This window comes from Oncorhynchus masou, chromosome 5, assembly GCF_036934945.1.
Source record: "Oncorhynchus masou masou isolate Uvic2021 chromosome 5, UVic_Omas_1.1, whole genome shotgun sequence".
NCBI classification, from domain to species: Eukaryota; Metazoa; Chordata; class Actinopteri; order Salmoniformes; family Salmonidae; genus Oncorhynchus; species Oncorhynchus masou.
The window spans coordinates 92,938,279-92,952,778 of record NC_088216.1 but is presented as its reverse complement, the minus strand read 5'-3'; the positions used below and the strand labels follow the sequence as shown (position 1 = coordinate 92,952,778).

At 46.3% G+C, this 14,500-nt stretch overlaps 1 protein-coding gene across 1 annotated transcript in view; it reads left to right on the top strand.

Moving 5' to 3' along the window:
• The window catches only part of LOC135540453 (synapsin-2-like), a 204,248-nt gene that overhangs the window by 68,506 nt on the left and 121,242 nt on the right, over positions 1-14,500 (top strand). Inside the window, 2 exon segments of the mRNA XM_064967087.1 lie at positions 6,933-7,089; positions 7,744-7,833. Of these exon segments, the coding sequence (XP_064823159.1) occupies positions 6,933-7,089; positions 7,744-7,833 (247 nt within the window).

Sequence of the window (14,500 nt, the reverse complement as noted above, 5' to 3'; positions counted from 1 at the left end):
TCCGGAAATGGTCTGGAGAAGAGAGGAGGGGATAGGGTCAAGCGGGCAGGTTGTTGGGCGGCCGGCCGTCACAAGAAGCGAGATTTCATCTGGAGAGAGAGGGGAGAAAGAGGTCAGAGCACAGGGTAGGGCAGTGTGAGAAGAACCAGCGGTGTCGTTTGACTTAGCAAACGAGGATCGGATGTCGTCGACCTTCTTTTCAAAATGGTTGACGAAGTCATCTGCAGAGAGGGAGGAGGGGGAGGGGGAGGAGGATTCAGGAGGGAGGAGAAGGTGGCAAAGAGCTTCCTAGGGTTAGAGGCAGATGCTTGGAATTTAGAGTGGAAGAAAGTGGCTTTAGCAGCAGAGACAGAGGAGGAAAATGTAGAGAGGAGGGAGTGAAAGGATGCCAGGTCCGCAGGGAGGCGAGTTTTCCTCCATTTCCGCTCGGCTGCCCGGAGCACTGTTCTGTGAGCTCGCAGTGAGTCGTCGAGCCACGGAGCGGGAGGGGAGGACCGAGCCGGCCTGGAGGATAGGGGACATAGAGAGTCAAAGGATGCAGAAAGGGAAGAGAGGAGGGTTGAGGAGGCAGAATCAGGAGATAGGTTGGAGAAGGTATGAGCAGAGGGAAGAGATGATAGGATGGAAGAGGAGAGAGTAGCGGGGGGGAGAGAGAGCGAAGGTTGGGACGGTGCGATACCATCCGAGTAGGGGCAGTGTGGGAAGTGTTGGATGAGAGCGAGAGGGAAAAGGATACAAGGTAGTGGTCGGAGACTTGGAGGGGAGTTGCAATGAGGTTAGTGGAAGAACAGCATCTAGTAAAGATGAGGTCGAGCGTATTGCCTGCCTTGTGAGTAGGGGGGAAGGTGAGAGGGTGAGGTCAAAAGAGGAGAGGAGTGGAAAGAAGGAGGCAGAGAGGAATGAGTCAAAGGTAGACGTGGGGAGGTTAAAGTCGCCCAGGACTGTGAGAGGTGAGCCGTCCTCAGGAAAGGAGCTTATCAAGGCATCAAGCTCATTGATGAACTCTCCGAGGGAACCTGGAGGGCGATAAATGATAAGGATGTTAAGCTTGAAAGGGCTGGTAACTGTGACAGCATGGAATTCAAAGGAGGCGATAGACAGATGGGTAAGGGGAGAAAGAGAGAATGACCACTTGGGAGAGATGAGGATCCCGGTGCCACCACCCCGCTGACCAGAAGCTCTCGGGTGTGCGAGAACACGTGGGCGGACGAAGAGAGAGCAGTAGGAGTAGCAGTGTTGTCTGTGGTGATCCATGTTTCCGTCAGTGCCAAGAAGTCGAGGGACTGGAGGGAGGCATAGGCTGAGATGAACTCTGCCTTGTTGGCCGCAGATCGGCAGTTCCAGAGGCTACCGGAGACCTGGAACTCCACGTGGGTCGTGCGCGCTGGGACCACCAGATTAGGGTGGCCGCGGCCACGCGGTGTGGAGCGTTTGTATGGTCTGTGCAGAGAGGAGAGAACAGGGATAGATAGACACATAGTTGACAGGCTACAGAAGAGGCTACGCTAATGCAAAGGAGATTGGAATGACAAGGGTACTACACTTATCGAATGTTCAGAACGTTAAGCTTACGTTGCAAGAATCTTATTGACTAAAATGATTGAAATGATACAGTACTGCTGGAGTAGGCTAGCTGGCAGTGGCTACGTTGTTGACACTACACTAATCAAGTCGTTCCGTCGAGTGTAATAGTTTCTACAGTGCTGCTATTCGGGGGCTAGCTGGCTAGCTAGCAGTGTTGATTACGTAACGTTACGTTAAAAGAACGACAATAGCTGGCTAGCTAACCTAGAAAATCGCTCCTGACTACACAATTGTCTTAGATACAAAGACGGCTAAGTAGCTAGCTAGCTACGATCAAACAAATCAAACCGTTGTACTGTAATGTAGTGAAATGAAAATGTGATACTACCTGTGGAGCGAGGCGGAATGTTGACCGGGTTGTTGAAGTTCAATTCGGAAGACGTTGGCTAGCTGTTGGCTAGCTAGCTAGCAGTGACTCCTACGTTAAGGACGACAAATAGCTGGCTAGCTAACCTCGGTAAATTAAGATAATCACTCTAAGTCTACACACTCTAAGCTACACAATTACCTTGGATACGAAGACAGCAAAGACAACTATGTAGCTAGCTAACACTACACTGATCGAGTCATTGAGTGTAATAGTTTCTACAGTGCTAGTGGACGTTAGCTAGCTGCTGTGCTAGTGGACGTTAGCTAGCTGCTGGGCAGAAAGCAGTGTAGACTACGTTAGGACGACAAAATACGATCAGCAAAGACAACTATGTAGCTAGCTAACACTACACTAATCGAGTCGTTGAGTGTAATAGTTTCTACAGTGCTAGTGGACGTTAGCTAGCTGCTGTGCTAGTGGACGTTAGCTAGCTGCTGGGCAGAAAGCAGTGTAGACTACGTTAGGACGACGAAATACGATAATTACGCAATTATCTTTGAACGAAGACGGCTATGTAGCTAGCTAAGAAGAAATTGCTAAGATTAGACAAATCAAACCGTTGTACTATAATGAAATGTAATGAAAAAGTTATATTACCTGCGGACCGAAGTGTAGATGCAACCGCTCGCTCCAACCCGGAACCGGAAAACACACCACAGACAGATTAGACAAATCAAACCGTTGTACTATAATGAAATGTAATGAAAAAGTTATACTACCTGCGGACCGAAGTGTAGATGCGACCGCTCGCTCCAACCCGGAACCGGGTTGGAGCTCCTCAGCTCCTGTTTGAATCATAACACTCAAAGATTCCTCAAACAAAAAATCTGTCTCACTTTCACTTTAGACTTTGACTTCACTTTTCTTGATTTATTCTCCATGATGTCTTCAATGAAATTGTTGAAAATACAACTTTCCAAAATATTGCTGCGCGTAACAAGCGTCACAGCAACTCCTCTGATAGTTAAGGCGAGAACACGTGCATTTACAAACAAGGAATGGTGGTCCTACCCAAAACCTTTACATACTGGCGTTTACCTCAGCTCATTGGCTATCTACCCAACTAGATTTCAAGAAGATCAGTGGTCATTGGGCAGAAATACAATCAGTCAACAAAGCTTTGCTAAAATTATTGGTGCGCAAGGTAGTCATTGCTCGTTGTCTTCAAATCAGTTCACTTCGGTCAATACTCCCAGCAGAAAAACAATGACGTTTGGCTGTGTTGCAAACATCCAGAGGAATGTACTGAAACCAACCATGACTAGATAAACAATTGTTCACCGTGTGTAATTACGTCGAATGCACGGTAAAAAATTGATAGAGATGGAATTCACGGCACAAACAGGTTACAAAATGTTTCGATTTAGGCTATAAAAATGAATTTTATCAAAGAAAACGGCACTTCATTTGATCACTGGGACCCTCAGGAAGACAAATAAGAGCAAGATATCAGAATGTAAGTCATAATTTTACCTTCAGATGTGAATGTGTAAAAACTGTCATGGTGGAAAATGTTTTTGTTGTTGATTGCTCTTCTCAAACAAAAGCATGGTATTTGTTCTCTGTAATAGCTATTTTAAATCGGAAAACGTAGTTTGATTACCAAGATCCTAATCTTTTGAAGGATGTAAGACACTTGCATTTTCAAGAATGTTTAATGTTACGACGTTGTATTTTTAGTTGTCACTCTGAAATTTCCCCTGATGTTGATCACTGTATGGGGATCGCAGCCATAAGATTTTAAGGATAGGGGGCAGCATTTCCACTTTTGCATAAATAGCGTGTACAATTTCAACTTCCTGCTACTCATGCCAGGAATATATTATATGCATATGATTATAACAGAACATAAGTAGCAGGCAAAACCCTGAGGAAAAACTGTTCAGATTTTTTATTTTTTTTTGCCTCTGACCGTTTCCTCAGTTGTATTTTCCAAGGGATATTTGATAGGGACCATTTTACAGTTCCTACGACTTCCACAGGATGTCACCAGTCTTTGGAATTGGGTTGGAGTTAATCATTGGTGCAACGAAGAAGAGGCACATGTTTTGTTCACTTGCTCTATTCAATACAGATTGCCCCGTCTACAATTTGATCGATTATTAACGTTTAAAAATACCTAAAGTTGTATTATAAAAGTAGTTTGAAATATTTTGGCAAAGTTTATAGGCAACTTTTGAAATGTTTTGTAGTGATGTTGTGTTTTGGCAAGCTGTTTTTTTCTGGATCAAACCTGCTTTATAAATGGACATTTTGGGTATACATGGACGGAATTAATCGGAAAAAAAGGACCAATTGTGATGTTTATGGGACATATTGGAGTGCCAACAAAGAAGCTCGTCAAAGGTAATGCATGTTTTATATTTTATTTCAGCGTTTTGTGTAGCGCCTGCTACACTAGTTCTTTTGTTTACAACTGGTTCAGGTGGGTGCGTGCTATCAGATAATAGCTTCTCATGCTTTCGACCAAAAGCATTTTTCAAATCTGACATGTTGGCTGGATTCACAATGAGTGTAGTTTTAATTGAGTATCCTGCATGTGTGATTTAATGAAAGTTTGAGTTTTATCACGTTTTATTTGAATTTGGCGCTATGCATTTCCCGAGGCTATTGGCCATTTGAGACGCTAGCATCTCACTATCCCCAAGAGAGTTAAGCTAATAAAATGTTAAGGTTTATTATAAAGTGTAATTATATTAATTATATTAAATAATTAATAAGTTAGACACTCACTGGACAACTTTGGAAGGTACTGTAGTTAGCTAGATATCTGTTGGAAAATGGAAACCAAGCTTTTTCTAATCCTCTTGATTGGTCATCAATTGTTACTGGTCTTGGAGCTCATGTGTTCACCAGAAATGGATATTGGTAAATTGTTTGCCACTAGCGGCCATACAGTGCTATCTAAATTGTTCAGACCACTTGACTTTTTTCACATTTTGTTAGGATACAGCCTTATTCTAAAATGTATTAAAACATTTGTTCCCTTCCTTAATCTACACACAATACCCCGTAATGACTAAGCAAAAACGTATTGTTTTTTTTAGAAATGTTAGCAAATGTATAACAAATCCAACTAAAATATCACATTTACATATGTATTCAGACCCTTTACTCAGTACGTTGTAGAAGCACGTTTGCCACAATTACAGCCTCAAGTCTTCTTGGAGATGACACTAAAAGCTTGGCACACCTGTATTTAGGGAGTTTCTCCCATTCTTCACTGCAGATCCTCTCAAGCTCTGTCAGCTTGGATAGGGAGTGTGGCTGCACAGCTATTTTCAAATATCTCCAGAGATCTTGCATCGGATTCAAGTCCAGTTTCTGACCACTCAAGGACATTCAGAGACCTGTCCCAAAGTCACTTCTGTTGGAAGGTAAACCTTAGCCCCAATCTGAGGTCCTGAGCACTCTGGAGCAGGTTTTCATAAAGGATCTCTCTGTACTTTGCTCTGTTCATCTTTCCTTCGATCCTGATTAGTCTCCCAGTCCCTGAAAAACATCCCCACAGCATGATGCTGCCACCACCATGCTTCACTGTAGGGATGGTGTCAGACGTCTTCCAGACGAGACGCTTGGCGTTCACGCCATAGAGTTCATTCTTGGTTTCATCACACCAGAGAATCTTGTTTCACATGGTCTGAAAGTCTTTAGGTGCCGTTTGGCAAACTTCAAGCCGGTTGTCATGTGCCTTTCACTGAGGAGTGGCTTCCGTCTGGCCACTCTGCCATAAAGACCTAATTGGTGAAGGCTGCAGAGGTGGTTGTCCTTTTGGAAGGTTCTCCCATCTCCACAGAAGAACTAGAGCTCTGTCATTCTGACCATTGTGTTCTTGGTCACCTCCCTGACCAAGGCCCTTCTCCCCTGATTGTTCAGTTTGGCTGGGCGACCAGCTCTTGGAAGAGTCTTGGTAGTTCCAAACTTCTTCCATTTAAGAATGATTGAGGACATTTTAATCTTGGGGACCTTGAATGATGCAGAAATGTTTTGGTGCCCTTTCCCACAGCTGTCTCTCGATGCCATCCTGTCTCGGAGCGCTACAGACAATTCCTTTCAACCTCATGGCTTTTTTTTACATCTGACATGCACTGTCAACTGTGGGACCTTAAATAGACAGATCTGTGCATTTCCAAATCATGTCCAATCCATTTAATTTACCACAGGTGGACTCCAATCAAGTTGTTGAAACCTCTCCAGGATGATCAATGGAAACAGGATGCACCTGAGCTCAATTTCGAGTCTCATAGCAAAGGGTGTGAATACTTATGTAAATAAGGTATTTATGTTTTTTCTTTTTAATTAACTTGCACAAATTTAAAACAAAAATGTTTTTGCTCTGTCATTATGGGGTATTATGTGTAGATTGCTGAGGACATAGTTTTATCTAATCTACTTTAGAATAAGCCTGTAACGTAACAAAATGTGGAAAAAGTCATGGGGTCTAAATACTTTCGAAAGGCTGTCTATATGTTTCTGCCTCGGGTTTGCCACAGATTCAAATAGAATCTTGACAGAATTATCTGTCAGAAAAAAACTTTTGTGAACTGTTTTTTTTGTTGCTAAATGTTTGCCGACGATTCACCACTAGTAGCAAACATTTAGAAACTTCTAGCAACATTTTGTGGCACACTATTTAATTGAAGGAAGTTTGCAGTAACACATTAATTTTTCTAAGGGCACCCAGGCTGTATACTTTCCAGGACATTACCTCAGCAGAGTTTTAATGTCTCAGATTGATCACTTCAGACCCTGTTTCTGAATGTGATCAAATCACATCTGTTCTACCCTCCCATGTCATTCAAGCCTTACTTTGTCCTCTAACCCTCCCAGGTTGTTCAAGCCTGACTTCATCCTCTAACTCTCCCAGGTCCTTCAAGCCTGACTTTGTCCTCTAACCCTCTCAGGTCCTTCAAGCCTGACTTTGTCCTCTAACCCTCTTAGGTCCTTCAAGCCTGACTTTGTCCTCTAATCCTCTCAGGTCCATTAAACCTGACTTTGTCTTGATGAGGCAGCATGCCTATAGCATGGCCCACAATGAGGACTTCAGGAACATGATCATCGGCCTGCAGTACGCAGGAGTCCCCAGTATCAACTCACTGGAGTCCATCTACAGCCTCTGTGACAAGCCCTGGGCGGTGAGACACACACATACACAGGGGGTGGTAAGGCTATACAGTGGGGAAATAGGCTCCTCTATTAAACACAGAGCCTGACATTTTTACAACTGGCTTTTAAGTTGACCTTATAACTCAGCACAACATTGATTTAATATTGGATGTGAATGGACCAGATCACTGTAGCAGCACCACCAGCACAATAACCTGTTTTATAATAGTACTTCCCATCATAGTGCCCCAGCCAGCTAACAAATAATCATTTAGAGAATTTTTTGCCTCATATGTTCCTGCAGTTACAGCTTTATCTGAGGGATCTGAACATTGACCAGGTGTCTGGAGGAGAGTCCTGTATATAATTTGGCTCATCAGTTCCTCTACAGATTTATCAGAACATTGACCAGGTGTCTGGAGGAGAGTCCTGTAAATAATTTGGCTCATCAGTTCCTTGACAGCTTTATCTGAACATTGACCAGGTGTCTGGAGGAGAGACCTCTAGATTTATTGGCCTGATATGTTCCACTAGTTACAACTTTTTCTTTACATTTACCCAGTGTCTGGAGGAAAAGTCTGTAGGATTTTGGTTCAGCTGCCATGTTTTCTTCAGTCCTAGTCCAGGCCTAATCACTAGTCCCATGCCACCTCTACTAACTGTCTCCTGTACCCCTCCCCTAGTTTGCCCAGCTGATCGCCACCTGTAAGAAACTAGGCCCTGACAAGTTCCCTCTGATCGACCAGACCTTCTACCCAAACCACAAGGACATGGTAAGAACGACTTAACGACCTATCTAGCTAAATACCTATCTGTACACAAACCATAAGAGTTACCTATCTGCTTAACTACCTGTCTACCTAATTACCTATATACAGTGGGGCAAAAAATAATTTAGTCAGCCACCAATTATGCAAGTTCTCCCACTTAAAAAGATGAGAGATGCCTGTAATTTTCATCATAGGCACACTTCAACTATGACAGACAAAATGAGAAAACAAATCCAGAAAATCACATTGTAGATTTTTTAAATGAATTTATTTGCAAATTATGGTGGAAAATAAGTATTTGGTCACCTACAAACAAGCAAGATTTCTGGCTCTCACAGACCTGTAACTTCTTCTTTAAGAGGCTCCTCTGTCCTCCACTCGTTACCTGTATTAATGGCACCTGTTTGAACTTGTTATCAGTATAAAAGACACCTGTCCACAACCTCAAACAGTCACACTCCAAACTTCACTATAGCCAAGACCAAAGAGCTGTCAAAGGACACCAGAATCCAAATTGTAGACCTGCGCCAGGCTGGGAGGACTGAATCTGCAATAGGTAAGCAGCTTGGTTTGAAGAAATAAACTGTGGGAGCAATTATTAGGAAATGGAAGACATACAAGTCCACTGATAATCTCCCTCGATCTGGGGCTCCACGCAATATCTCACCCCGTGGGGTCAAAATGATCACAAGAACGGTGAGTAAAAATCCAAGTCCCAAACGGGGGGACCTAGTGAATGACCTGCAGAGAGCTGGGACCAAAGTAACAAAGCCTACCATCAGTAAAACACTACGCCGCCAGGGACTCAAATCCTGCAGTGCCAGACATGTCCCCCTGCTTAAGCCTGCTTAAGCCAGTACATGTCCAGGCCCATCTGAAGTTTGCTAGAGAGCATTTGTATGATCCAGAAGAAGATTGGGAGAATGTCATATGGTCAGATGAAACCAAAATATAACTGTTTGGTAAAACTCAACTCGTCATGTTTGGAGGACAAAGAATGCTGAGTTGCATCCAAAGAACACCAAAGCTACTGTGAAGCATGGGTGTTGAAACACCATGATTTGGGGCTGTTTTGAAGTGAGAGCTATGATTGACAGTGGATCCATGGCTTGTACCTTGAGCTCTAGGGTCTTACCTGAACTGTTGCATGCAGGAGTGTTGAAAAGTCCATCATTGAGTCCTACAGAGGTAGTCTTGGTTGGTTGTGGTGGGTTGAAGACGAGGCCTTTGGGAGTATGTGAGCTGGAGATGGAGGTGTACGGATGTAGAGTTGCTGTGCCTACACTGGTGGTTGAAAACCAGAGTGCTGCCCAAGATGAGGTCATCAATCTCCTAAAGCACTTGATCAAATCAAATCACATCAAATTTATTTATATAGCCCTTCGTACATCAGCTGATATCTCAAAGTGCTGTACAGAAACCCAGCCTAAAACCCCAAACAACAAGCAATGCAGGTGTAGAAGCACGGTGGTTAGGAAAAACTCCATAGAAAGGCCAAAACCTAGGAAGAAACCTAGAGAGGAACCAGGCTATGTGGGGTGGCCAGTCCTCTTCTGGCTGTGCCGGGTAGAGATTATAACAGAACATGGCCAAGATGTTCAAATGTTCATAAATGACCAGCATGGTCGAATAATAATAAGGTAGAACAGTTGAAACTGGAGCAGCAGCACGGCCAGGTGGACTGGGGACAGCAAGGAGTCATCATGTCAGGTAGTCCTGGGGCATGGTCCTAGGGCTCAGGTCTGGAGCAGCAGCACGGCCAGGTGGACTGGGGACAGCAAGGAGTCATCATATCAGGTAGTCCCGGGGCATGGTCCTAGGGCTCAGGTCCTCCGAGAGAGAGAAGGAGAGAATTAGAGAACGCACACTTAGATTCACACAGGACACCGAATTGGACAGGAGAAGTACTCCAGATATAACAAACTGACCCCAGCCCCCCGACACATAAACTACTGCAGCATAAATACTGGAGGCTGAGACAGGAGGGGTCAGGAGACACTGTGGCCCCAACCGAGGACACCCCGGACAGGGCCAAACAGGAAGGATATAACCCCACCCACTTTGCCAAAGCACAGCCCCCACACCACTAGAGGGATATCTTCAACCACCAATTTACCATCCTGAGACAAAGCTGAGAATAGCCCGCAAAGATCTCCGCCATGGCACAACCCAAGGGGGGGTGCCAACCCAGACAGGATGACCACACCAGTGAATCAACCCACTCAGGTGACGCACCCCTTCCAGGGACGGCATGAGAGAGCCCCTGTAAGCCAGTGACTCAGCCCCTGTAATAGGGTTAGAGGCAGAGAATCCCAGTGGAAAGAGGGGAACCGGCCAGGCAGAGACAGCAAGGGTGGTTCGTTGCTCCAGAGCCTTTCCGTTCACCTTCCCACTCCTGGGCCAGACTACACTCAATCATATGACCCACTGAAGAGATGAGTCTTCAGTAAAGACTTAAAGGTTGAGACCGAGTTTGCGTCTCTGACATGGGTAGGCAGACCGTTCCATAAAAATGGAGCTCTATAGGAGAAAGCCCTGCCTCCAGCTGTATGCTTAGAAATTCTAGGGACAATTAGGAGGCCTGCGTCTTGTGACCGTAGAGTACGTGTAGGTATGTACGGCAGGACCAAATCAGAGAGATAGGTAGGAGCAAGCCCATGTAATGCTTTGTAGGTTAGCAGTAAAACCTTGAAATCAGCCCTTGCTTTGACAGGAAGCCAGTGTAGGTAGGCTAGCACTGGAGTAATATGATAATTTTTTTTGGTTCTAGTCAGGATTCTAGCAGACGTATTTAGCACTAACTGAAGATTATTTAGTGCTTTATCCGGGTAGCCGGAAAGTAGAGCATTGCAGTAGTCTAACCTAGAAGTGACAAAAGCATGGATTAATTTTTCTGCATCATTTTTGGACAGAAAGTTTCTGATTTTTGAAATGTTACGTAGATGGAAAAAAGCTGTCCTTGAAATGGTCTTGATATGTTCTTCAAAAGATCAGGGTCCAGAGTAACGCCAAGGTCCTTCACAGTTTTATTTGAGACGACTGTACAACCATTAAGATGAATTGTCAGATTCAACAGAAGATCTCTTTGTTTCTTGGGACCTAGAACAAGCATCTCTGTTTTGTCCGAGTTTAACAGTAGAAAGTTTGCTGCCATCCACTTCCTTATGTCTGAAACACATGCTTCTAGCAAGGGCAATTTTGGGGCTTCACCATGTTTCATTGAAATGTACAGCTGTGTGTCATCCGCGTAGCAGTGAAAGTTAACATTATGTTTTCGAATAACATCCCCAAGAGGTAAAATATATAGTGAAAACAATAGTGGTCCTAAAACGGAACCTTGAGGAACACCGAAAATTTACAGTTGATTTGTCAGAGGACAAACCATTCACAGAGAGAAACTGATATCTTTCCGACAGATAAGGTCTAAACCAGGCCAGAACTTGTCCGTGTAGACCGATTTGGGTTTCCAATCTCTCCAAAAGAATGTGGTGTCGATGGTATCAAAAGCAGCACTAAGGTCTAGGAGCACGAGGACAGATGCAGAGCCTCGGTCCGATGCCATTAAAATGTCATTTACCACCTTCACAAGTGCCGTGTCAGTGCTATGATGGGGTCTAAAACCAGACTGAAGCATTTCGTATACATTGTTTGTCTTACATTTACATTACATTTAAGTCATTTGGCAGACGCTCTTATCCAGAGCGACTTACAAATTGGTGAATCCACCTTATGACATCCAGTGGAACAGCCACTTTACAATAGTGCATCTAAATCATTTAAGGGGGGTGAGAAGGATTACTTTATCCTATCCTAGGTATTCCTTAAAGAGGTGGGGTTTCAGGTGTCTCCGGAAGGTGGTGATTGACTCCGCTGTCCTGGCGTCGTGAGGGAGTTTGTTCCACCATTGGGGGGCCAGAGCAGCGAACAGTTTTGACTGGGCTGAGCGGGAACTGTACTTCCTCAGTGGTAGGGGAGGCGAGCAGGCCAGAGGTGGATGAACGCAGTGCCCTTGTTTGGGTGTAGGGCCTGATCAGAGCCTGGAGGTACTGCGGTGCCGTTCCCCTCACAGCTCCGTAGGCAAGCACCATGGTCTTGTAGCGGATGCGAGCTTCAACTGGAAGCCAGTGGAGAGAGCGGAGGAGCGGGGTGATGTGAGAGAACTTGGGAAGGTTAAACACCAGACGGGCTGCGGCGTTCTGGATGAGTTGTAGGGGTTTAATGGCACAGGCAGGGAGCCCAGCCAACAGCGAGTTGCAGTAATCCAGACGGGAGATGACAAGTGGCTGGATTAGGACCTGCGCCGCTTCCTGTGTGAGGCAGGGTCGTACTCTGCGGATGTTGTAGAGCATGAACCTACAGGAACGGGCCACCGCCATGATGTTAGTTGAGAACGACAGGGTGTTGTCCAGGATCACGCCAAGGTTCTTAGCGCTCTGGGAGGAGGACACAATGGAGTTGTCAACCGTGATGGCGAGATCATGGAACGGGCAGTCCTTCCCCGGGAGGAAGAGCAGCTCCGTCTTGCCGAGGTTCAGCTTGAGGTGGTGATCCGTCATCCACACTGATATGTCTGCCAGACATGCAGAGATGCGATTCGCCACCTGGTCATCAGAAGGGGAAAGGAGAAGATTAATTGTGTGTCGTCTGCATAGCAATGATAGGAGAGACCATGTGAGGTTATGACAGAGCCAAGTGACTTGGTGTATAGCGAGAATAGGAGAGGGCCTAGAACAGAGCCCTGGGGGACACCAGTGGTGAGAGCGCGTGGCGAGGAGACAGATTCTCGCCACGCCACCTGGTAGGAGCGACCTGTCAGGTAGGACGCAATCCAAGCGTGGGCAGCGCCGGAGATGCCCAACTCGGAGAGGGTGGAGAGGAGGATCTGATGGTTCACAGTATCGAAGGCAGCCGATAGGTCTAGAAGGATGAGAGCAGAGGAGAGAGAGTAAGCTTTAGCAGTGCGGAGCACCTCCGTGATACAGAGAAGAGCAGTCTCAGTTGAATGACTAGTCTTGAAACCTGACTGATTTGGATCAAGAAGGTCATTCTGAGAGAGATAGCGGGAGAGCTGGCCAAGGACGGCACGTTCAAGAGTTTTGGAGAGAAAAGAAAGAAGGGATACTGGTCTGTAGTTGTTGACATCGGAGGGGTCGAGTGTAGGTTTTTTCAGAAGGGGTGCAACTCTCGCTCTCTTGAAGACGGAAGGGACGTAGCCAGCGGTCAGGGATGAGTTGATGAGCGAGGTGAGGTAAGGGAGAAGGTCTCCGGAAATGGTCTGGAGAAGAGAGGAGGGGATAGGGTCAAGCGGGCAGGTTGTTGGGCGGCCGGCCATCACAAGAAGCGAGATTTCATCTGGAGAGAGAGGGGAGAAAGAGGTCAGAGCACAGGGTAGGGCAGTGTGAGCAGAACCAGCGGTGTCGTTTGACTTAGCAAACGAGGATCGGATGTCGTCGACCTTCTTTTCAAAATGGTTGACGAAGTCATCTGCAGAGAGGGAGGAGGGGGGGGAGGAGGATTCAGGAGGGAGGAGCAGGTGGCAAAGAGCTTCCTAGGGTTAGAGGCAGATGCTTGGAATTTAGAGTGGTAGAAAGTGGCTTTAGCAGCAGAGACAGAGGAGGAAAATGTAGAGAGGAGGGAGTGAAAGGATGCCAGGTCCGCAGGGAGGCGAGTTTTCCTCCATTTCCGCTCGGCTGCCCGGAGCACTGTTCTGTGAGCTCGCAATGAGTCGTCGAGCCACGGAGCGGGAGGGGAGGACTGAGCCGGCCTGGAGGATAGGGGACATAGAGAATCAAAGGATGCAGAAAGGGAAGAGAGGAGGGTTGAGGAGGCAGAATCAGGAGATAGGTTGGAGAAGATATGAGCAGAGGGAAGAGATGATAGGATGGAAGAGGAGAGAGTAGCGGGGGAGAGAGAGCGAAGGTTGGGACGGCGCGATACCATCCGAGTAGGGGCAGTGTGGGAAGTGTTGGATGAGAGCGAGAGGGAAAAGGATACAAGGTAGTGGTCGGAGACTTGGAGGGGAGTTGCAATGAATGAGGTTAGTGGAAGAACAGCGTCTAGTAAAGATGAGGTCGAGCGTATTGCCTGCCTTGTGAGTAGGGGGGGAAGGTGAGAGGGTGAGGTCAAAAGAGGAGAGGAGTGGAAAGAAGGAGGCACAGAGGAATGAGTCAAAGGTAGACGTGGGGAGGTTAAAGTCGCCCAGGACTGTGAGAGGTGAGCCGTCCTCAGGAAAGGAGCTTATCAAGGCATCAAGCTCATTGATGAACTCTCCGAGGGAACCTGGAGGGCGATAAATGATAAGGATGTTAAGCTTGAAAGGGCTGGTAACTGTGACAGCATGGAATTCAAAGGAGGCGATAGACAGATGGGTAAGGGGAGAAAGAGAGAATGACCACTTGGGAGAGATGAGGATCCCGGTGCCACCACCCCGCTGACCAGAAGCTCTCGGGTGTGCTAGAACACGTGGGCGGACGAAGAGAGAGCAGTGGGAGTAGCAGTGTTATCTGTGGTGATCCATGTTTCCGTCAGTGCCAAGAAGTCGAGGGACTGGAGGGAGGCATAGGCTGAGATGAACTCTGCCTTGTTGGCCGCAGATCGGCAGTTCCAGAGGCTACCGGAGACCTGGAACTCCACGTGGGTCGTGCGCGCTGGGACCACCAGATTAGGGTGG